This window comes from Plecotus auritus (assembly GCF_963455305.1).
Source record: "Plecotus auritus genome assembly, chromosome: 8".
NCBI classification, from domain to species: Eukaryota; Metazoa; Chordata; class Mammalia; order Chiroptera; family Vespertilionidae; genus Plecotus; species Plecotus auritus.
This window is the reverse complement of record NC_137782.1, coordinates 160,470,837-160,494,861: the sequence shown is the minus strand read 5'-3', so window position 1 is coordinate 160,494,861 and position 24,025 is coordinate 160,470,837. Positions and strand designations below refer to the sequence as shown.

General features: G+C 47.3%; 1 protein-coding gene across 1 annotated transcript; it reads right to left on the bottom strand.

Moving 5' to 3' along the window:
- Positions 1–156: 156 nt before the first annotated feature.
- CAPN14 (calpain 14) lies at positions 157–23,919 on the bottom strand (the record flags this gene model as incomplete). The annotated part of the gene is made up of 20 exons (XM_080684967.1): positions 157–183; positions 586–641; positions 989–1,105; positions 1,714–1,792; positions 2,434–2,502; positions 3,782–3,846; positions 6,906–6,963; positions 8,536–8,592; positions 9,091–9,127; positions 10,069–10,274; positions 12,714–12,883; positions 13,831–13,994; positions 15,102–15,176; positions 17,624–17,709; positions 19,626–19,688; positions 20,254–20,428; positions 20,869–21,005; positions 21,140–21,258; positions 22,409–22,478; positions 23,698–23,919. The coding sequence occupies 20 exons, from the start codon at positions 23,917–23,919 to the stop codon at positions 157–159; spliced, it is 2,052 nt and encodes a 683-aa protein (XP_080541093.1).
- Between the last annotated feature and the right edge of the window lie 106 nt (positions 23,920–24,025).

Genomic DNA, 24,025 nt, shown 5'->3' with positions numbered 1-24,025 from the left:
GGTCAAGCTCATTGCTGGCCCAGGTCTTCGCCCTCTAGGTCCATGCCCTCTGCAAGTGACTTTTGGAAGCGGGCTTGGCCACGTGACTTGCTTTAGACAACAGAATGAGCTGCAAGGCACGTTGTCCCCGGGTGTGGAGACCTTGCATATTTCAACTCACTCCCCTTTGATACTGTCATTGTCCTGAGTAAGGCAAGCCTTCCTCAGTGAAGGTGCCAGAAAAGCCCCCGCTCACCCACAATCACTAGCCAGATAGCTGAGTCCCACTGACTCCCAGCATGGGACTGGGGATCTAAATAAGTGCTGTCGTCACCACTGAAGTTGTGTGGATTTGTCACATGGCATGATCATGATCATAGGCATTGGGTACACTGAGTCAGTCTCTTGTTCCCTTCATATGTGTGAAGCACAGAGTGTGTGCTCAGTACATATTTGATGAATGAATGAATTAATTAATTCAGTGCCACATCCTGAACTCAGTAGAATAAAGGGCGCCCCCAAACCCTTTTCCTTCACAGAAGCCTGGCCCTGCAGTGGCCTCTCTACCTTAGATGATGTGATTCAACCCCATGGAGAAAATCTTACCTCTGGCTTCTGGAGGTATATCCCTTTGCCATCTTGGCTTAAGTTTTGGAAGACACCTGTGAAAATGCAGAAGAAAGAAACACAGCTAATATGTTTTGAAAATATTATGAACTCGTTCCCCCTATAGGTCCCCTCACTGGGAACCCAATTGTGGAACCACATGTGGCCATACTTATTATAAGTGAGCTGCCTCAAACCTCCGCCTCTGGAGAAGGCAGGGTGCAAGTGAGTGTGGGTAGATGCAGCCGGGACTGGCAGGCACGAAGCCAGCATCCCGCCCGGCTCCCTGGCCTGCCGTTTCTGCACTGGCAGCTGTCCTCCCTCCTGCCGGAACTGGGGGCAGGGGGGCAATCCAGGAGCAGTGCAGAGGAAGCCCCGCCCTCCATGCTTCCCAGCAGCTCACTCTCCGTCTTCTCCGCTCGCAGCATCAAGAGGACGAAGCTGACAAAGTCCATCTGGAGCTTGGGGCCGCCGTAGCGGATAAGCATCAGCAGGCAGATGTCATCGCTGAGCACGATTCCTGCAGTGAACACGGACTCCTGCCCTCGGTGCCGGGGACGTCACACCCAGATCCCCTCCCATTTGAGACCCTTTATTTAAATTGTCCCTTCTCTCCTGGGCCCTGAATCCTGAAAGCATGGGGGTCTTCCTTTATGGGCTTCATTGTGAATTGTTTAATTATTTAGTCCATTCATTTTATCTCCACTCCCCATTCCTGCTCCCCTTGGGCAACCAGCATGAGGATCTTTTCATCCAGAGGGTCACTGGCCTTCAAGGCAGAAGGCAGTCTGCCAGGGTCAAGACCCTCTGCTTTGGCGCCTGGTGGTCCTGTATTTAAACCCAGGCAGTTACCTAACTTCCCTGAGCTTCACTGTTTTTCCTCTGTAAAGTGGGGGTGAGAACATGGCATTGTTGAAGATTAAATGAGAGTGTGGATGGGCCACCCCTCAATAATTGTTAGCAGTGATTATAGTGACAGTAACAAATGTTTCTGCTGTTTGTAGGTCCACATGTTTGGATCTCTGAACTCAGGGAGTAATTGTGCATTAGAATTACTCCAGAATGCCATGCACTCCTCCCGCCCCCTTCCTGTGTATGCCCTCCAGCACCAGGTGCCCTCAGGCCTACCTCCACCCTTCATGGCGGCCCGCAGCTGGGACCAGTTCAGGCATCCTGACTGGTTACTGTCTTGCTTGTGGAAAACCGCCTACGAAGAACCGAATGTTAAAGGAGCCAGGCGTTTCCAAGCACCACCCGAGAGCCCCTCTGTGCCAACAGTGTCTACGCTGCAGACACAGTTGGGAGTGTAGGCTCCATCGGCAGGGCCTGCTGCCAGGATAAGGACACGGTGGAGGGTCCATCCAGGATCCCACCACCTCTCCCATCTCTTCTTAAGCCTCTGAGAAAGGGAGCGGTCTTTTGGTCATGGGGGATAGACAGTCTGGGTATGCATGAAGGTGTTTAATCTCAGCGCAATATCCAAACTGAAGGGCTTCCAACTTGATGACTCTGGAGACAGGGGGGAGAGTTGTGAGCAATGACTGGAAAAGTAGGAAGGAGCCAGTTTGTGAAGGACTTTAATGCCACACTAAGGAGTGTGGACTTCCTCTGAGGGCCATGGGAAGTGATCTGATCTCCTGTGGGCTTTAGAGAGTCAGGGGACTAGTGCAACAGGCCCTCTGCGGTTGCCAGGGCAAAGGAGGCCTCACTGGAGACAGAGTAGAGAGGATCCAGTGAGTAGTTGGGTGTACAGGGCTGAAAGGGAGAGAAGTAAGTACCTTACAGACTTTGCAGGATTGCCTTTTCTGCAGCATCCTGCAAGGAGGTGTGGTCAAGACATGTTCTTACCTGATAGAGCATCAGCTGCTTCCACAGGTCCCTGAATTCCTGGATGCTCACGGTGCCTGAGGCATTAAGCTGGCAGCAGGGTTAAGGTCAAAGCTGCGAGGGGCGTTTCACCTATGCCTCTGGAAGCAGGGATTGGCCGGCCCTCCGCACAGCAGTGTGCAATGTATGGATAGCCCTGTTCAAGGTCAGCTATCTCTCGTGGCCTCCCCTTGCCAGAGAGTCCAGCTCCTGGCCCTTGCTAGAAAGGACAGAAGGAGCTGAAACACAGCAGCACGGAGAGAAGTGCTGATGGTGGTGGTAACGGTGGCAATGACAACAGCTACCATGTATTTAGTGAAGCCGGATGTTTTGACGTGGCCAATTTGAGGTGATTTAAATTTTAAACGCACATACTGACATTTTTTCATTATTGCTAAAACCAAGTTATGGAAGGAATCAGGTGGCTCAAAATGCTTCTTATATTCAGTCATTATGAAAAGTCAACAGCTTAGTGGTTGGCCTTGTCATTGTGTCCTGATACCCTTGCATTAGGGAGACAGGCTTCTTTATTGGTGGGACTCCTTTTTCAACTGGTAGGTGAGATAGGTGTCTACTGGCCCCTGTGACAGATGATCAGAGAGTCTGATTGCATCCAAGTTCATGCAGCTGGAGACAAGGCTGGGATCTGCTCCAATGCTGGGACACCTGACCTTCATCCCACGCTGTCCACGCCCTCTGCAAAGTTTCTGCGAAGACTGTGTTTTGTATTTGCAACGTTCCCCACCCCCCTCCCACACACACATCCATCCTATGTGCCTATCTGTGGTACGGACAACCAAACTTTGAATAAAGTGTCCACTCAGATAGGCAGAAGGTTTGCTAGGAAAACCGCAGGGCTGAGAACCAGGAGACCTGAGTTCCAGAAAGTTGTTGAACTTTCTGAGCTCCAGGCTTCTGATCTGTAAATGGGGGCAGCCACTGCCTGGTCACCAAACAGAAAACTTAGAATCCTGAACTCTTGTTAAGTACCCTGTAAATCTGGAAACTAACCACCACCCTGCAGCTGCCTCATCGGCACTATCAGACTATTGTTATCAATAGTTTATATTGATCACTTTTTTGAAGACAGACCTGCCCCAAGCACTTTACATAGCTTGTCCCATTAGCATTCTCACAATGACCCCTACCGACCAGGCTTGAATCCATCTCACGCTGTAGATGTGGACCTGCAGGCACTCTGATGCTGAGTGACTTGCCCAAGATGACCCAGCTGGTACGCACTGGGATTGGGATTCACACCCAGGCAGCCTGGCTCAGGGTGGAGCTCTCAACCAGCAGCGTGCATCCTCCCACAGACCAGTAAGGATACGTCCAGTAGGGCCAGGATGCTCTGGCAGGCATCGAGGCTGAAGAGGGGCTGTGTGCTCCCCAGACCTGGAGAGGAACAGGAAGAGCACATGGGGGCTGGCCAGGATGGCATGACATGGCCCTTTTCTAATGGGACCAGACAGGGCTGCCTAGGCCAGCCACAGGTTCCGGTAACCATCATTTATGTGGGAAGGGAAGAGACAAAGAGCCATGGAGAGAGGGGACGCTTGGTGGTGATCCTTGCACCCAAGTTGTATGTAAATACCTGAGGAGAACCCTAATCGTAGCCTGGCATTGCTTACAAAGTGGGGCAGAAGAACTCACCCCATGCACCCAGCAAGGGCCAGCATCAGAGAGCTATGGTGAGAGATCTGAGAGATCAACTTGTTCAAGCTCCCACCTAAAATAGGGATGCTTTCCTCAGATGTCTTGACGATGGTCAGTCAATTATGGGTGCTCACATGGATGGCTAGTTCCATTCAGGAGACACTTCCTAAGTTAATTCCAAAGGAAGCTTCTATACATTCCACTCACTAGTCCTCATTCTGCCTCCAGAAAAGCATAAATGGGTATTTGTCTCCTCTCCACATTTCTCCAATGGTTCCCCAGACCATATGGTTTCTAAACTCTCATCACCTTCTTCTAGACCTAGTGAATGGAGGCCTTTCCTCAGAAAAGGCTATCTCTCACAGGGGTCCTCAAACTACGGCCTGTGGGCCACATGCGGCCTGCCAAGGACATTTATCTGGCCCGCCGGGTGCCGCTGCCTATCCTGCTTAGCAGCCGACTCGTCCCGGGCCCACAGTGCGCATAGAAATTTGTTCATAGTTTTTTTTTTTTGTTTTTTTTAACTATAGTCCGGCCCTCCAGCGGTCTGAGGGACAGTGAACTGGCCCCCTGTTTAAAAACTTTGAAGACCCTTGCTCTAAAATATGGTACCAAGCCTGGATAGCACCCTTCAGATGCAACTTGGTTAAGCAGAGTATATATGAAAATGGGTCTATCACTTGCAAATTTTTCAGTCTGCATTTTCCAAATTATGTTTCCAAGGAAGATTTTCTACACACAAAGAGCTTTGAGTTCAAATTTGAAATAATTTGTATCTATAGGTGCTTTTCTCCATTCACCAGACACCTTAGTACATGATACATACTGAGAGGCCAACACTGAAATTTTGATTGACACAGAATTTCCCAAGCGCAATTGACCACAGAACCTAATCCCTTCTATTTCATGGAACACTTAATAAAACCTCTCGGTTTCTAATGTTTCTTGGAACACAATTTCAAACACACAAATCTAAATGCTTCCATTAGCTACAGCCTAAATCTGAATTAGCTCATTTAATGGCAACAATTTAAAACTATCAGCTCATGTTAAGCTCGAGGTCACCTAAATTAACCAGATATCGTTCCCATCAATTGCCACAAAATGAAGTCTCTTCTGTGAGGAACGTGTGCAAACATTTTTTTAAAAAAGTAACCAAATGGTAGTTTTGAATGATCATCCTGACTTCATTTCATCTTTGGGTTAGGGCACAGCTTGTAGTGAATGTTCTGAAATTTCAATTCTGCTGTCTAAGATAACGCTTCCTCCCAGCACTGTGCCAGCTGCACATCTGGTCCACCTGCCTTCCACGTCTGCTTCCCGACCACTAATAAAAGTTGAGGAAGTGAAAGCAGGGGTCAGGTGGCGGCGGGGGGGTCAGGGTTGAGGGGAAGGGTAAGAACAGAACCCAAAGATTTTCCTCTAAACATCTAGATACTCAGCTGTAATGGAGAATGATCCCTCTGGTTTTATATTTATATAACTTTGGGGAATGGTGCTACAACTTGTGAATGCATCTCATATTGCTACTTTCAAAGCCACATGTCATCCTTTATTGTGGGAGACATTACCAAATACTTCACCAAAATTCACAGTAGTTCCCTGACCTATCAAACCAGAACCTTCTCAGGGGAATGAATGGAAGCAATCTGTCTGTATATTCCTTGGAAAATCAATTTGCATATTTGTGATCAAGGCATTTGAACCATTTTTTTAAAAAAAATTATTTTGGAGAGGAAGGGAGAGAGAGAGAGAAAGAAATAGCAATGATGAAAGAGAATCATTGATCGGCTGCCTCCCGCACACTCCCCATTGGAGATCGTGCATGTGCCCTTGACTGGAATTGAACCTGGGACCCTTCAGTCCGCAGGCCAACACTCTATCCACTGAGCCAAACCGGCTAAGGCAGCATTTGAACCACTTTTAAAGTGCATTCTTCTAGGTAATTTCCCTGGGATTTTTTTTCCAAGTGGGGCAGAGGGAGAACTCTTGTATCCTATCATTTCTAGAGTCTCTTCTTCTGGCTCTTGTACCCTAAGCACACTTTGAGAAACCATCTGGAAGTTATTTCAAGCCCTGGGTTATACAATGCCCTGGCCTGTAACTTGTTTGGGTTTGAAGTCTTGTTTTCTTATAAAGAAGAAGCAATCACAGATGTGAGGTAGAAAATAACCTTTAATTTTTTGGCTTACTTTTTTCATTTTGAAGTTTATTTTCCTCCCTGGAGAAATCATGTTAGTCTCACTCAAAATATAAACTGCTTTTATATGAACTTTAAGCTTTCCTAATGATGTATCCCAGGCTTCACCTGACGGCCTCCTCACCACCTGTTTGTAGCCCTGCTAGGTGATGTGCTTCCTACTTCGAGATTTTTACAGGTTCATCCACTTAAATATGAATTCATCAGAGCGCCCCCTAGTGGACTAGTCAATATTTAATATTTATTTGCCCTGTTGAGGAAGTGGGCATAGTTTTTCCACATTGAATTTATATGCCAAGAAGAAAGTACTCAGCTATTCTTCTCAAACTAGGAACATAGCAGAAATCTTCATTTTCATCTATCTCCTCACTCAAACTCAGCAAAACAAACAAACAAAAAAGGAAACTAATTTCCAAGCTGCGTAAATTCACTTACTACTCTATCGGACCACAGGACCCATCCTGGTGTAAGACACAGCTGCTCAGGGGACCCGCACACAGCAGTTCCCACATGCCACCAGTGGAAAGGGACACAGACCCAGAGTTCAGAATGGTGGTGTCCCTGAGTCCTGCAGGAGGCACAGCTTCAAAGTACTCACCTGACCAGGTCAGCTGGTTCAGGATCCTCTGCAGTTGAGCTGCATTTATTTCCGGACACTGGAGTGAAAGCGGAGGGACGGGAGAAAAGTCATCATTATGGGAGGCTCGCTAGATGCAGAGGGGCCCAGCTCACAGGGCCTAGGACGTCCTCTCCAGCATCCGCTCAGCGTGGCACAGATGCCATTTCTGGGCAGAATAAGTGACACCATGATGTTGCCCATAAGGAATGTGACTAGTCATGGAATTGAATCTGGAATTTCATAAGAACTTGTACAATAGTTTTTAACTGGGTGCCAAGCCCAGAGCACCCCAGCCGGGCAGGACTCTTACGAAACAGCCTAAGAGAGCAGTGGCTTTTCATCTGGGTTCTATGGAGATGCTTCATGAGCTGAGCAAACAATTTGGTTTAAATTTTACTCCTAATAAAATATCCTCAGCCAATATTCCAGATTTTAATTTTAGATTCATCAGAAGCAATTCTTTACATTAACATTTAACTTGAAATTATGTTAACAAAGTACAAAGATCACAAATTTAAACTTATCAAATGGATACATATTCATAATATACAATTTTTAAAAAAATGTTTTAAGTGTGTTCTTATTGATTTTAGAGAGAGAGGAAGGGAGAGGGAGAGAGAGAAACATCAGTAGGCTGCCTTCTACATGCCCCCTACTGGGGATCGAGTTTCACAACCAGGGAACGAAACCAGCAACCTCTTGGTGTATGGGACAAGGCTCAACAACAGAGCCACACTGGCCTAGGCAATAATATACAACTTTAACCCGTTTCAGATATATTGGTATTCTCGATAAGATTTCATTACATAAAAGGGTGGCAGCAGAAAATATTTGGAAACCCCTGGCATAGAGAAAAACTTTTACAAACAACACACGTTAAATTTTGACATACCGCCTCTGGCTACATTAGGCAAAGCACTAGGGGTGAATGTGAGAGAAGATGGGAGGGCAGGAAAGATATTAATTAAATCCACAGTGTTACTAACATGCTCTTCCATTTTTAATGAAATCGCGCAGATGTCAGACCCCAGATTTCCAATGTATTTCTCGCCCCATTTCCAAATAGGTTTAGTGTCCTGCAGGTTAGGGACAGACAGACCTCTAGAGCCCTCCACACTTGCCGCTTCCTTCGGATCTGGATCAGGCCAGGGAAGAAAACTCAAGGAGACCAGGTGTGTAGCCCAGGGCCCTCCACCTTCATAAGGTCCTCTTACCAGGTCCACCTCCTCTCCAAAAAACCACCCAAGAGGTCTTTCTCTCTGGGCTTCCCTTAATGTCCCTCCCCAGGCCCCCAAGGCTGGTCATTGCCATGCCTCCCCACTCCTACCACTGAGTTCTGACTCTGCTATATTCCATTTTCCCCTACAACTAATTAGTGTAGCTTCCAAGAACAGATAGGCATTCTACAGGAGCCTTCTGGAGACAGCAGCTCCACGCATTTGTCTAAAGACTGAGGACTTGAATAGAAAGTGGCAGCTTGGAGAACAGGTAACCTTAAATCACAGTTCATACACAAGGTCAGGCAGATGCAAACACATATCCGTGCAGTTATCTGCTCCACTTTGCCCCTGCTCTGCCCACTTCTGGCTACCACACCTCTTCAACTTGCCTTTTCAAAGAGTTTGGTGAAGACTTCATCATGCCCTTCAGTTTGGTCTACTATTTCCTACAGGAACAGACACATAGAAAGATGCAATTATTCACCCGGATACACGCGCTCTCGTACACATAACTCATGTCTCACAGCTCCCAGGTTTCTGAGATCCAGAAGTTTGACCTTGAGCACTGTCTTAAAATTTTCTACCACAGCATTCACACAGCCCTCGTTTCTCTAATTCTTGCTGCCTTTGGGGAAGTAGCAAACAGTGAAATGGGCAAAAGAAGCACCAGGTAGAGAGAAGCAGAAGAAGGTAAAGGTATAACTCATGCCCCTGGGGCTCTGGGCCCTTGAAGACAGGACCTGACCAGAAGGGCAGTTCTCTTGGTGCAAAACCAGCAGAATCTGGGTACTCTTAGGGCACAATAGCTAATGTATCATACGTGCCACAGAGTAGGGTCTGCAAGATCTGAGGACTTTCTCCCCAGCCCTGAACATGAGGGGAGAAACCCAGCACCCTGGCTTGGTAAACAGTCCCAGCCATGCGAAACTCCACCGACTACTTACCTTAGAGAAGACAATTCCGGAATTGCTGCCAATTTCACTGAGGGAAAACAAAAGAAAGAATTCCTTCTTGGGGATCATCTTGGGAACCTTTTGGCCAATCTTCTCCCTCCCCCGGAAACTCTTCCCAGTTCTTTAGCTGATGCATCATGTGGACCTGTCCAGTTCTCACACCTCACCTCCCACTTCTCCATGAAGTGTAGGTCCAGACACATGGCACACACACTGCTTGTATCTCCTCATGTGCCCGGTGCTGTTTCTCATCTCATGCCTTTGCTCACGCCAAGCCCTCTGCCTGGCACACCCTTTACTTCCTCCTACCCTCATCTAACAATTCTTACTTATATTTTAGATGCTTGAGATCAAGTCAAACTATCAATGGTCAAAACATGAAGGAAAAAACTGAAATCTAAGCATTGAAGGGCTGTCATGTCAAAACAATCATAGGCCAAATACTAAGTTTGGCTGGGATGTGTGCATATTGGTTTACCTGCACACACTTGCAGTGTCTGGGCCTGCTGTATGATGACAGCCTCCCCTCATCGCAACCATCCCTGTCATCCCTTAGGAATCACCATCCCTGCTTTCCCCAGGATCATGGAAGGTTAGCTGATGCTCCTTCTTGATGCTCTTCTAACACCTGTGCAGATAAATGCTTCCACTGGACACAGTATAACAAAAATAACTGCTCATGTGACTGTGTCCTTTCCAGACCTTGAGCTTCTGGAGGACACGGGCCATGCCTGTGCCTGTCCTGTCTTTTTCTCTGTAATGTCTAGCAGTGGTCATGTGTTAGTAGGAAGAGAGTGGAAGGAAGAAGGGAAGGATGTCCTCCATGTGGAGAGCTGCCCTGCTCTCCTGATCTCCCGATCTCTCTTCTGTATTGGCCACAGAGACCCCATCTGCTGCCTCCCTACCTCATGCTCCTGATCGTCCCTGGCCCGACTGGGCCCGACCTCCAGGAGAGGCCTGTGTCCTTACTAGAAGATGTGCTTCCTGGAGAAGACTCTGAGGACGAACTCTGACTCCTGCCAGGCCTCCGATGTGCAGGGCACAATGAGGTACGTCCCCGGCTCCAGCCACAGCTCCTGACTCACTTCTTTTTCTGGGAAAAATGCCTCAGGAAAACTTAGGGGGTTATTTTGCAAGAAGAACTCAGGGGGCAGTTTCTTCTGGTCATCATAGAACTGTAGATGGAAGACAGAGGGCACCAGTTGAAGAGATTACCCTGGGCTTGTGGCCAGGAGCCAGGAGTAAGGTGGCCTCTTATCTGTCAAATTCAACCTGCCCCAGTGGAGGATGGGATGAAAGAGTGAGGAGCTTGGAGATGAAGATAGAACATATCGGGAGTGGGCACATTTGCTGGAACCCTCTGTGGGGCGGAATGAACACCTACCAATTGATTTGCCGTAACAGTGAAAACAACCTCCTACACAAAATAAAGTGAGCAATGTCACTGTGCCTGCACTTTCCAAGTTCAGTCATCTGGCCAAAGCCACCCAGCTGGTAAGATTCCCAATGCCCATGTTCTGTACACTTCCTGAGACTGCGTTCGTGCATGTGATGAAGTTCAAGGTTGATTATGCTCACAGATGCAGATGCATCACCTACCAACTTCCCACCATCATAACAGCTACATACAAATAAACTGGACTTTCACATCATCTCAGTGAAAATTGCCTCAAGGGGAAGGAGGACTGGACAGGAGCTCACAAGACCTGAATCAGGGCTCTGGTTCCGACATCGCCTGGATGTGTGTGTGTGTGTGTGTGTGTGTGTGTGTGTGTGTGTGTGTGTGTGTTTTAATCTTATATTCATATTCTCTCTCTCTCTCTCTCTCTCTCTCTCTCTCTCTCTCTCTCTCTCTCTCTCTCTCCCCCCCCCCCCATAGCCTCCCTTTTTTATTTCTCCCTTTTTCTCTATTTTTCCTCTCTTGCTCCCTCTTCCCTTTGCTCCCACTCAGGGCTGTGGAGGAAGAGGAGGTCCATATGGGGGCTCCTTTACAGCTGTTAACAAAGACACTATCCATCCAAGCGAAGACATATTTCACAGATTGCACTCAGGGCTGGGGACACAAATGTCTCTCCTGATGACATACGCTTTCTTTTATCAGACAATGAGAACTACAGAATCATCCTGTTGCCATCTTGGCCTTGGCTGCCAGGAATCGCAGAACTAAATTTTATAATTAGTCATACTAGTTGTCCCAAGTTTCATTTTCCTGAAATTTTCCTGCTTAATTATCCTTCATTTATTTATTACTTTTTTCTTGCCTTTTAAGTTTTTAAGTGACTCACAGTTTTGTTCTATTTACAGTTTTATTGTAGTTGACCCAAATTCTGTTTAGAAATAGTCCTGATAGAAACATTTTTTTTTCTTTTTAAATGAATAGGCAACTTAGGGATCGCTCAGTGTTCCCACAGGAGGAAAAAAAAAAATGCACACACACAAAACTGACCCAAGACACCCAGTGCAAAATGGTTTCTGTATAAAAATCCTTTTACATTGTTTAGTCCAGTCTGAGAAAATTGTGGTTTTCACTCCTGTGTTCTTTGGGAACCAAAATAATAGCTGCCACCCAGCAGAGGCTGGGCGGGATGGCCCATGCCTCCTTCACAGAGCCCTCCAGGCTGTCACTGCACCTGAAATGCAGAGTTGTTGTCCTCTGCTCACATTTCTGTCCCATTTTCCAATCCTTTATCCCTTGTCCCCGAGGAGGTGGGCCGCATGGTCTCCTCATGTCTCACATGTTATAGATCTATTTTACTGTGGGCTTCATAACTCAGGCAGGGCTGTGATTTATCAGCCTTCCTGTGCTGTGACAGTCTTCGATATTGGCCCTAGGTATTTATGTAGGGATTTAATAAATTCTAAGATTTATGGGCTCTGCACCAGGCTCAGAGACCTCCCTGTAGAGGCATAAGCAGTTCTTGGGGCCCTTGGATAGGAAAGAACAGCAGAAGCTCATCACCCCCTCCCTCCGACCCCAACACAGAGGCAGTTGCCATCCTTGTCAGACATTCTCAGAGCTCCTTGGAAAAGGCTGCTCCGGTCAAACCGAACTTCACAGTGGCTGGGCCACAGCTGACATCACTCCAAACCAGGGCCAGCTGGTCAAGTGTGGAACTCACCCTGCTCATCTGAAAAACAAACAAAGGAGACCTCGTTTGTCAGTGAATCCAGCTCTTCACCAGCACAGACTCGAATGGAAGCTGATATATAGGAAGACTCTACCCGGAGACCCCTTCCCTTCTGTTCCAATGACATTTTAACCCACCATCGGAATTCTGGAAAAGGCTGAGGGAAGGCAACCCTGGCTTTTTCAGAGACAAAAAGGAAACCAGTATCGATTGTAAACTATGTGCCGGACAAGCACTGCCACGTGGTCTTTTATTCTGTTCTTTGCATAAATATCATTGTCCCCATTTTACAGATGAAGAAACTGATGCTCAGTGCAAGAACATGACTTGTCCTGGATCACATAGTCATTGCTGAGGGACAGTGCCAGGATGTGCGCCCAGGTCTGTGGGTAGGCAGACACGGATAGTGAAGAGGACGGGAAGCAGGAAGAAAGGACAACAGCCGGAGACCCCATGTGAGGCCGCCTGCCCCCACATCCCACCTACCCTGAAGAGGTAGAAGCCGATGGCGAGGTGAGGCTTCCGGTTGCGGTGCCTGTGCCTGGGCTTCTGGAGCAAGGACACCAGCACGCTGCAGGGCATCAGGAACATCCTGCCCTCCTGGGGCCTCCAGACGGACAGCAGGAACTGCGGGTTCTTCCAAAATGTGTCTCGGGCTGAAAACAGCAAGTGAGACAAGTCCTCGACTCTGCCAGCATGTGGCTCCCCTAACACTGAGAGGTGCATGGATCCAGGCACCAGCCCCAGGATTCCCACCCGGAGGTTCATCTGGATAGAGTCGAGGTCTCTTCAGCCTCAGCTCTATCCACCCTCCCATTTCACCGCTACCACCCAATTCTTCTACAGACACACGGGCTGAGAGTTATTCTCACAGTGCCAGGCACAGGCTTCCTGTCCCATAAGCAGCTGCAGCCCGAGTAAGTGACTCTAACTAACTGGGGAGAGCGTGCCATGGCCCCCAGGCATCTGCATTTTAAGGGAGGGCAGCTTCAGCTGGGGGGGGGACCACTCTGGTGGGAGGGGGACACCAGAGTTCAGGCCTCCACAGCCCGCTGAGGTCATACTCTACAGGTCCTTCCTTCCAAAGGGATCACTCACCACCTCCATTGGGGAGAAAGGGACAGGGGTCCCCAAAGCTTCCATTTTGAGAATTTAGATGTGCTTGTCTCCTGTCATTGAGGACCTAGAAATCTTGATCCCTACCAAATTCTAGGTCAGGTGGGCCGAATGCAGATGACATAATTACGAGTCCCACCCTTCCTTTTACCATGTGTGCGTGCCTGTGGCCTCCTGGTGCTAATTAGGAAAAGGCCCCTCTGGAAACGCAGCCCCAATGGGCTGGCAGCTTGAATGAGATTTCCACGCCTTTGTGCAAATTAGGAACAAAGGTGCCCCATCTTCCCAGGGACACAGCCCAGGGCCAGAGCAGTCAGCTTGGCCAGCAGACCCCCTCGCCCCTCAGCCAGATGCCCTCTGCAGGGCACAAGCTGCACAGCCATCCACAGTGGCTCTGCCCACATCTCCCGCCCCCCCCCCCCCCTTGCCTGGAAAAGCTACCACTTTAGACCCAAGAAGCCTGGCCAGCTCCTGTGCACACACTCACCTTGGTGCAACTTTATGGGGCCCCCAGCTGTGGTCCCCTTCTCCCATCTCCCCTCCTGCGCGGTGTACGACCACTTCTGGCCCACCTCGTGTCTCAGCAGGCCTGGGGTCAGTTTACAGATGACCAGAAGCTTGAAATGTACTTTAAAGTCCTGAAGTGTCATCCTGGAGAGGAAGAGGGAACCGCACAGAGACACATGAGATGATGTCTAGCTATCAGGACCAACGGGGAGGCTGGAACAAGGCAGTGGCATCCCAGCCCTCTCCCATCCTCCATGCCCCTGTGCAGAGCCCAGCAGGCCTTGGACAGGGGAGTGGGGCGGGCTAGACCAGTGTGAGGGTCCATCACATGTTGCCAGAGCTACCGAGAAACCCCTTCCTGTGGCTGGAAACAGCCTCATACGACGGCTCCCGGAGCAGAATGTTGCTGTTTTGCTGGTTGCCCTGATAAAGCTGAATTGAGGCATTTATAACCAGTCAATTGACTTATAGATGTTCAGCAACCTGTTCTCAATCATTAATGGATAAAAATCTTTGCTCCTACTCACTGGCTTTGCAATCAAGGCATGCTAATTGAGCTGCCTGATGCTCAGTTCACTTATCTGGAGTTGGAAATAACAGTATTTGCAGGGATCTTGAGTTCAGTGACTACTTCAAAAGAGAGAAAGGGTGGCAGTCATCTGGAAAGGATGGGCAATGGAGAAGAGGACTCCTGGGAACAGAGCGGATGTTAATAGGAAGGGTGAAAAGCAAAGGCAAAGGGGAACAGAAGGGTCTCTGTCAGACAGCCAGAAGCAGCATCAGCTCAGGGCGTTTGGGTGACCCTTCATAATAAGAGGTGGGTGGCCTTAGAGTCAGTGGGAATAGTGCAATTTGGCTCTGGAGGGCACAGATGAGGTGGCTTATAGTTTGGCAAGACTTTGCAGTCCCTTCTTTTCTCATTTCCTTTCTAGGCCAAGAAAGGCATAACCTTGAGATGGAGTGTACTGAGTGACACAAGAGCAGAGCAGAAGTTGGGGAGGAGGTGGCCACCCCCACACCCTGCTCTGAGCACCCACTGAGCTCCGGGCCAGTGGTCACTGCTCTTGTCACAGAGATTGTGACTGTGTGTTTGCAGGGGCTGTTTGCCCTGCTAGACTGTGAGCCCCACAATGATCTTTTTAGTCTCTGTATAGGAGATGCCTGGCATACGTGGGGTACCCCACAAATATTTGCTGGATGGGTGACCAAATGTCAGCCAGGGCATTTGTCCCTGTTCCTAGAGTCAAATACCAAAATTCTCCATCATCTTTTTTTCTCAGCAGCACCATCTTCTCCTTGGGGCTCAGTAGTTCCCACGTACTTGAGCTGAAAACAGAAAAGACATGTTTTCATGGGGAATGAAAGGATTGTGGAGGACATGCGAGAAATTCTTCAGTAAATGTTCTATTTGCTGAAGGGTTGTCATTTATCCTCATCTTCATGCTGCCTTTGCAGACAACTAAGTCTCACATCCTGCATTATAAAAGCAACGTATAACATTAATGGAATGGATTGTTCACTATGAGCCAATTCCTGGGCTAGGCTCTTGACGTGCTTTATTTCAGTCAAGGCTAACAACCTTACAAGGTAGGGGTTCTTATTGCCAATTTAGAGATCAGGAAACTGAGGTTAAGAGATTAAATCACTTGCTTGAAGCCACAAGGCTATTAAATGTCACAAAGCTATTTGAACCTGTATTGGAATTATTTCTTTTCAAAGCCCATCATTTTGGACTTCTATTTCTGGCCATGAAGGATAAGGCTTTCTTGTATCACTTTCATACCATAAACAACTAAAACAAAATATAAGGAACAACTGTTTCCAAACATGAGATGGCAGACAGCACAGGATCGGGACCTCAAGAGGAAGGGAACAAAGGAGGTGAGTCCTAACATTGCCTAGACTTCCCTGGGCAGTGATGTAGAAAAGTGGACCCCAAAAGGAACACAGCAGTGTTGCTGAGTGTAGGAGACAGAGTCCAGTGTTCAAGGAAGCCAAGACAGCTAGATTTTGCTGGGCAAAGTGCCTGAGAGAAGGGGGCTACATAAAGAAGTAGCTCCAGAGAACTTCATAGGGGCTCCCTTGAGTCTTTGGCTGAAATCAAATTTGTGCATTCATAAAGAAATCCTCCATGAGACTGGACTATACACAGAAGAATTTCCAGAGCTGACACAGGCTGGGAATCATTTAAAGTCCCCCCAGCCAGAGTTGAAAGACCTTGTTGACTATATGGGGTCTTTAGTAGAGATCCCAGAGGGTCAACACCTTAATAGTGGGGTCAGACTATCCCTGAAATAAAGATTTCTATAGCTCTGCCTTAAAAGTGCTTTAAAATAAAACTTCAAGTTATCAGAATTATCCCTAAGCAATTTAAGTACCTGCCAGAAAAAAAAACTAACGTCCTTTAAAGGAATGCAACAAAATTCAGCACTCAGAAACTTAAATTTACAATGTCCAGCATCCAGTAAAAAGTTACTAGGCATATAAAAAAGCAGAAAATGTGATCCATGACCAGGAATAAAACAGGACAAAGAATCCTAGAAATGAGAGAAATAATAGAATAAGTAAATAAAGACATTAAAACCCATTCCATATTCGCCAAGTTGTAATGGGAACTATGGAAATAATGATGAGAGAAGTGGGAGATATTCTCAAATGGAATCTCTAGAATTAGAAAATGCAATATCTCAAATGAAAATATACCCTAGATGGGATTAACAGCAGATTGAACTCTATGAAATAAAATCCCATCATTTTATTTAATCCTCACCATACCTCTGGCTCAGAGAAATGAAAAGCTTGTCCAAGATCACACAACTAACAAAAGTAAATTAATTCATCACCCATCTCTAATGTATGTACTTGTTCTTCTGTGAGACAGACTAAAACCAATGTCATGATGCTATATTTTGGTAACACTTAAAAAAAAACTATGTATATATATCTTTGGGTACCATTTTCCACATAGACCCATCTTCTCTGACAATTTTCTTTACTCGTGCATAAGAAATCAAGTGCAGCACATCCTATAAGAAGTGGAATTCAACTTATTTTTCTGAACCTTCATTTCTTCATCTATAAAAATGATTAAGTGACAGTGGGTATGTGGGCATGTTTCTGTCCTTTAAAGTGTTATACAGAGTCAGGTATTATAAATCTTCATAGCAGGAAGGGGAAGGACTTTACCACTGGTCTCCCTTTCTGCCTGTGCCCTATAGCCAGTCTGTAGTCTGTAAAGCCCCCATCCCTGTAGAGTTGTCTCTGGGCAGAAAACAACCTAAGGTCACTAAATAGGACCAGAAGGTAGAGCCCAATTCGGATCTGTCCACCTCTGACCCAACAAGCCCAGTAGTGCATTGAACCATGCCAGGGGAAGAACACTGGACTAGACAGCAAAGACCTTGGTTGAGTCATGCTCTGAGACCTTAAATAATCCATTTAGTCTAAGCATCAGTTCCTTCATTCATAAAATGCAGCTAAAAACACCGACCTTATAATAGCATTATTTGGAGGGTTAAATGAGATAAAAATTCAAAGGACTTAGCACAGCGCTGGCCAGTTCTTAATAAACATTTAACCTTAATTACTATAAGAATGAGAAAGCAATCTAGATATCATTAAACCTTTTATAAATGTGAGAGATTGACCTTCACAATCTGAAAACTTTCCTGATCCAAGGGAAGAACACCTTGGAATTTGTGTGCACATGGCGACCTCCATTGCAGGCTTCACCTACCCCTTCCTCACCCTCCCAGCCCATCTCAGAAGTTCACCTGTCACTCCAGTCTCCTTTCCATTCCACCATCCCCCAGGGGTTCCTCAGCTTGACTAGATATTCAGGCTTGTGGTGGCAGGTCACCTGCACAAAATGGGAAGTGGTTTAGGGGGCTGGTCCGAGTGCCAAAGGCAGGTGCTACAGATATCTGGGTGAGATTCACACCTGCAAACGCGACTTTGAAATGGAAGATCAGAGGCCCCTGAGAGTTGGCAGAGGAGAAAATAACTGTGGTACGTATTGGCTGTGAGACATAGGGCAAGTTACTTAATCTCTCCATGACTGTTTCCTGATCTGTAAAATGAAGCTAAGAATCACATCTGCTATAAAAGATTGAATGGTGGCCCCCAAAAGAAGTGTCTACCCAGAACCTACCAATGTGACCTATATGAAAAAAAGGGTCTTTGCAAGTGCAATTAAGTTAAGATTCTTGATATGAAATCATTGCCTTAGCCGGTTTGGCTCAGTAGATAGAGCATCGGCCTGTGAACTGAAAGGTCCCAGGTTTGATTCCAGTCAAGGGCACATGCTCAGGTTGTGGGCTCAATCCCCAGTGGGGGGCTTGCAGGAGACAGCTGGTCAATGATTCTCTCTCATCATTGATGTTTCTATTTCTTTCTCCCTCTTCCTTCCTCTCTGAAATCAATAAAAATAAATAAATAAATCATCGTGGATCCAGGTTGGTCCTAAAGCCAATGACAAGATAAAAAAGGTGGGGGGGGGTGCTCGGGGGGAGAAGACACAGAGGAGAAGGCCACACGAAGATGGAAGCAGAGCTTGGAGCTATGCTTCCCAAGCGAAGGAAGGCTGAGAGCCACCCCTAACTGTGAGAGGCAGGAAGGCTTCTCCCCTAGAGTCTTTGGGGGGAGTGTTGCCCTAGTGATGCCTTGATTTCAGACTCTGGCCCTTAGAGCTGTGAAAGAATACATTGCTGTTGTTTTAAGCGCCCCCAAGTGTGATAATTAGTTACAGCAACCCTGGGACGCTAATACCTACGCACAGGGATGTTGTGAAGATTGAGTGAATTAACATTGGTGAAGCAGTTAGGACAGTGTTTAGCACATAGTACGTGCTAAGTTTTGTCAAATATTGTTAAATAAATCTAAAACAAAATATTAAAATAAACATACAAATGTTAACGAAAAATAAATTTTGCTAAATAAATATGAAAATAATGTCAAATTCTTGGTACACACACACAAATGATTGGGGGATATCTAAGAGGAAGGAGAATTCAGGCATGAGTTGAGTTTGAGAAATTTGAAACAAAATTAAAGGGAATTGGGGAACTTTTGGTAAGTGAGCCTTTCTAGGGAATATCAGAGGTTCTTTAAGATTGAACCCACTGATTGCTTATCTCCACACTTTGCACATGCTGTTCCCTCAGCCAGGAATGCCCTTTGCTCATATAAATCCACCATCTTTCAGGGACTACTTCAGTGTCACCTCCTCTGGAAAGCCTTTGAATGTCTTCTCTCCTAGCTTCTGCATCCCTAAAACCTTTCACCTATGCTTTCTTATCATTTTCAGATATGGTTTGTCTCCATACTTGACTGTAAGTTCTCTGTAGGCGCGGTCCCTGTCAGATTCCTCCTTCAATGCTTAGTTGAGCTCAAAAGGTAGATATTATGGGAGGAAACTGGGAGACTGCTGAAAAGGAGCAAGTAAGAAAGAAGCAAGAACCTGGAGTGAAGTGAAGTTCAAGGAGGGTTGTGAGGCACAGCAGGGATGGATGGCCAATTGACTTGGGGCTTCCCCGTGGAATGGGAGGTTGGGATGGTGCAGTGATGGTGGCAAAGGCTAGACCTACCACTTGACCCCAGAAAATAGGTACAGAGGTACGGGGAATCCCACTGGCTTTGGCAGGCACTGGAGGACCCACCAGAGAATTCACCCCAGATTAGACACAGATAATAAGATGATCCCAGGTTTTGGCAAGAAGCCCTAGGAGAGAAGGGGGTGCTGAAGGGAAACAGGGGCAGGGGCGTGGTTCTACCCACCTTCCTGATTCCTATGAGAGTGTAGGCATGCCCATCCACCAGCCCATTCTCCAGCACCCTCTCGTTCTGTAGAAACAAGAGAGCACCATCAGTCCTGCTTACCCAGGGACCTGTTTGGCTGGAGCAAGGGTTAGGAGGAGGGGGTGGGAGAGACCCACGCTGCCCTGTGTTACCTTACAGTTTTCATAGCTCTTCAGCACCCACCATCTCATTCAAGCCTGTAAGTCAGGGTACCACTCTGCAGGGATTATAACCACTTTACAGAGGATGAGCTCAGATTCAGAGCCACTAACTTAGTGCATAAGGTGACACATGGTCGCTGGTGGAGGCACAGCTGAACCCAGGGATCCCTGCTCCACCTCCACGTTCTTGGTTGTTATTAAATTAGACAGTAAGAACCAGCTGTGCCAATAGAATACCTCACATGTGGTCAACACTTAACTGTCAGCTCCCTTCTCTGCACACTGCCTGTGCTCTATGGTGGCCTTGCCTGCCTTGAGGTGCTCAAGGTGAACATCAGGATGGTAGGTGCAGGGGTTGGCAGAAGTCTTGGGGCTCCCACTGAGGTGAGAACAGCAACTGGTGTCTGAAGAGGGTGGCAGCAGAGAAGGAGGACACCCAGTCTCACCCCTGAGTGGGTCTGGCAGCCGATGAGGGTTCTGCCATAGGTGGCTCGGGTTAGGATGTCCCAGAGGTTCCCAGGGGCTTCTGCCAGTTTGATGGTCACTGTCACCCCACCGGTGAAGTCCAAAAGGGCATCAGACACCTGTCCACGCTGCAAGTCCTCATAGGAGCCACAGAGCCTGTCCGGGAAGAGAAAACATAGGCAGAGAAGGGAAGGGGCATTTATGCTGTAGCTTGGGATGGTCCAGAGGAGCCTTGTTTGGTTATTCCCTGGGCATGCATCTGCTAACCCTTCCCCCAACCCCAGGGCAAAGGAGGAAATATATGCCCAGAATTCTTATCCTGTGAGCAACTCCATCCATTAGTGAAGGCAAATTCTTGAACATTTGTTCAGGTGGGGTGACCCCTACATAAAAGGCTCTGGATATGTCACATATATGCACTGAATCAAGTATCTTACTTCATAAATGTTACCTGCCTCGTCTTGCCTTCCCTCAACATTGATGAGGGAGACAGAGAAAGGGAGAGTGGAAGGGAAGGGAAGGGAAGGGAAGGGAAGGGAAGGGAAGGGAAGGGAAGGGAAGGGAAGAAGGGAAAAGATTTCACATGGTTGTCTTACTTAGCATAGGCCTTTTCCAGAAGAGCTCCCCAGAACAAGTTCTTGAAGATGGAAGAGACGAAGACCAGCTGGCCAGCTTCATTCACAGGCAGTCGGTCATCTATCACCACAGGTACCCACCTCCCAAAGTGCCAGAACTGGAAGGAGAGGGTGCCCACTGGTGAATGAAGATTATAGTGGAACATGGTCAGCCCAGGAGACAAGGACACGACTTTTCCAAGAACCTTTTTTCCTATGTTCCACCCGACTAGGGCACCAGGAGGACACTCACCCGGAACTGGAAGATGCCAGCATAGTTCTCGGTGAAACTCTGATTCAGGGGGACGACCTGGCTCAGGATGTCCTGGTGCAAAGTCAGAGCTTGCAAAGCAGCCAAGAACCAGCAGTCACCTAAGCCAGACAGCACACAGTATCTGCACAGATGTACTGCACAGGCATGCACACTCTCCAGGTGTCTGCATGGATGTACTGCACATGCATGTATATGCTACAGGTATCTGATGGAATCTACTGAGGATTTATTACATGCAAGAAATGCCTGGTCCAAATTGCTATCCTTTCTGGACTTGTAGCCTAATTTAGAAGGGAATTATGTACTGGGGAGGAAGATGGTGATTGAGAAAGTGTGGTGCGGGGGGGGGGGGGGGGGGGGGGCGGGCGGCACGGAGCATTGGCTGGAACCCAGACTTGACAACAAGAATTGAGCCATATTCCTGGACAAGCTTTTAACCTCTCAAATGTTCCATCCTCAGGAACATGGACCCAAACACAACCAAACTTTCTGTCTCTGTAACTGATTTATATTCTTCTGGGAAAGCCTCAGCCCTCTGGATTCCATTTCCCTGTCTGTAACATGGGTATCACTACACATGTGCCTTCTCTCATGGCCAAGGATTGTTTCTAAAAAGAATCTTGGCTTGAGAACAGGCCTTGGTGGACCCTATTCTGGGGCATCTAGTGACAAGAAGGAATCATTACAGGGACTAAAGTAGAGTGAGCACATCTTCCTAAGACAAGACTTTAGATCTGTAAAGTCGTAATGAAGATTATCATTTGGCAGGGTTTTTGTGAGTTTGGGGTTTTGTTTTTTGTTGTTGTTGTTTTTAATCCTCACTTGAGGATATTTTTCCATTGATTTTTAGAGAGTGGAAGGGAGGGGAGAGACAGAGAGAGAAATGTTGATGTAAGAGAGACACACCAACTGGCTGCCTCCCACAACTGCCCCTACTAGGGCCAGGGATCAAGCCTACAACCAAGGTACTTGCCCTTGATGGGAATTGAACCCTGGACCTTTCAGTCTGCAGGCCAACACTCTATCCACTGAGCCAAACCAGCTAGGGCTATGATTAGGCAGGTTTTGACATTCCCATGCATCCTGGTAGGACCAGTTGTTACCATTTTCCCAGCAAAGGACACAGCATGTCGAGGTAGAATTCAGGTGGCCATTTCCCCCATTAGAATCTCTTGATTCTCCTCTTCCCCTTAGCCAGGCCAGGCTCCCAGCTGCTAAGTGTGTGTCTCAAGAGCTGTGCAGACTTACCTAACAATCCCTGGCACAGATCCAGCCTTTTGGTCTCGGCAGAATAGAAGTGGGGGTTGACGTGCAGTTCCTGCAGAGACAGATGGAATTGTCCTTCTGACCAGAAGAAGCTCCTGGAGCCACAGTGACCATTGGGTCCCATATGCCCAAACTGGACATATGGGGACATCAATATGGAATATATATATATATATATATATATATATATATATATATATATATAATCATGGCTGTCCCAGAAAATCTGGCATACATATTCTGTCCATTGTACCTCTCATTCCTTCTTAAAGCTCATGTAAGTCAGGTCCTACTTCTCTACTTCTTCCTGCCCCTAATCCCACAAATAATTGCCTCTTGGGCTTTCTGTACTGAGATGTGGCCTGGGATGGGGTGAGGGATTTAGTGCTCCAGGACCTGCACTCAGTCCCTCAGTCTTTGTGGGCACAACCCACTCAAGGTCAGTTGTATGACAAACTCTATATCAGCAGTTCCCAAGATTTTCTGGGAGAAGTAGAATCATGACTGCCCTCTAGGAGGTGCACTGGGAATCTTACACACAGTAGGGACTTAATAAGTCTGGCTTTGATGGCGATGGGTGATTAGGGAAGAGAAAAGAGGAGAATTTGTAGTACAGGTTGATTTCACTAAAAGTGCTCCGGGAATTACATGTAAATCAAGTCTGGGGGAGATTAATTGCTTTTGAACACATTGAAAAGTTGCCTATTAAAGAAATGGTTGATGCATTTATAAACTGAAGAATACTTTTGTAGTGATTAATAGCTTCTTTCTTCTTTTCTAATTTTATCTTTATTGTTTAAAGTATTACAGATGTTCCCCTTTTTTCCCATTGACCACCCCTCCTCACTCTCATTGCCTCCCCAGGCCTTCACCCCACTATTGTCCATGTCCATGGGTTTTAATTTACATGTCTCATGAGCCTGATTTGGGGGGAGTGGTGTGTGAAATGTGAAAATGTGTCCCTCTGGCAGACGGCACTGGCTGTGACTCAGGATGCCTGGCCATCTCAGAGGAAGCTAACCAGTACCTTACTGTATTTGGCTGCAGTTGCTCTTCCTATTTCTGGCCTGAGGGGGAGCTACATCTTAGACCCCTCCCAAGATCACCCCTGTTTTTTTCCTGGAAAATGGGTGTGTGGGGACTGACCCAGTTCCCTTCTCATGGGGATCAATGGCAGTAAGACTGGGTATCCGGAAGCCCTGAGCCCTCAGAAGGAAGGTCTGGGTTGACACATTTTGTGTTTGTTTGACAGCCCCCTCCCCATCCCTTACCGTTGGCCTCCTCCACTGCAGGTGCCCTGGCAGCTTCTGCAGCAGGTGCCCGCTGCCAATAGAGCTCAGGGTGGCTGGGAAGGTGTCATCTTCAAAGAGGCAGCCGTCCCTCAGGCACCTTTCCTGCAGCGCCTCGTAGTCCTGTCTGGGGAGCTGGGAAGAGGCCCCCACCGTGTCCTGCCCTGACTTCCAGCTCCTTTGGGAAGATGACCACAGAGGCATAGCCAGGTGTGGATAGGAACCTAAAGGATCTTCCTGGATGGTCTCTGTTGCTCCTGAAACAGAAAGCAGATGTTCCATTTACTTACTTCCTGTTAATGCTTTGTCA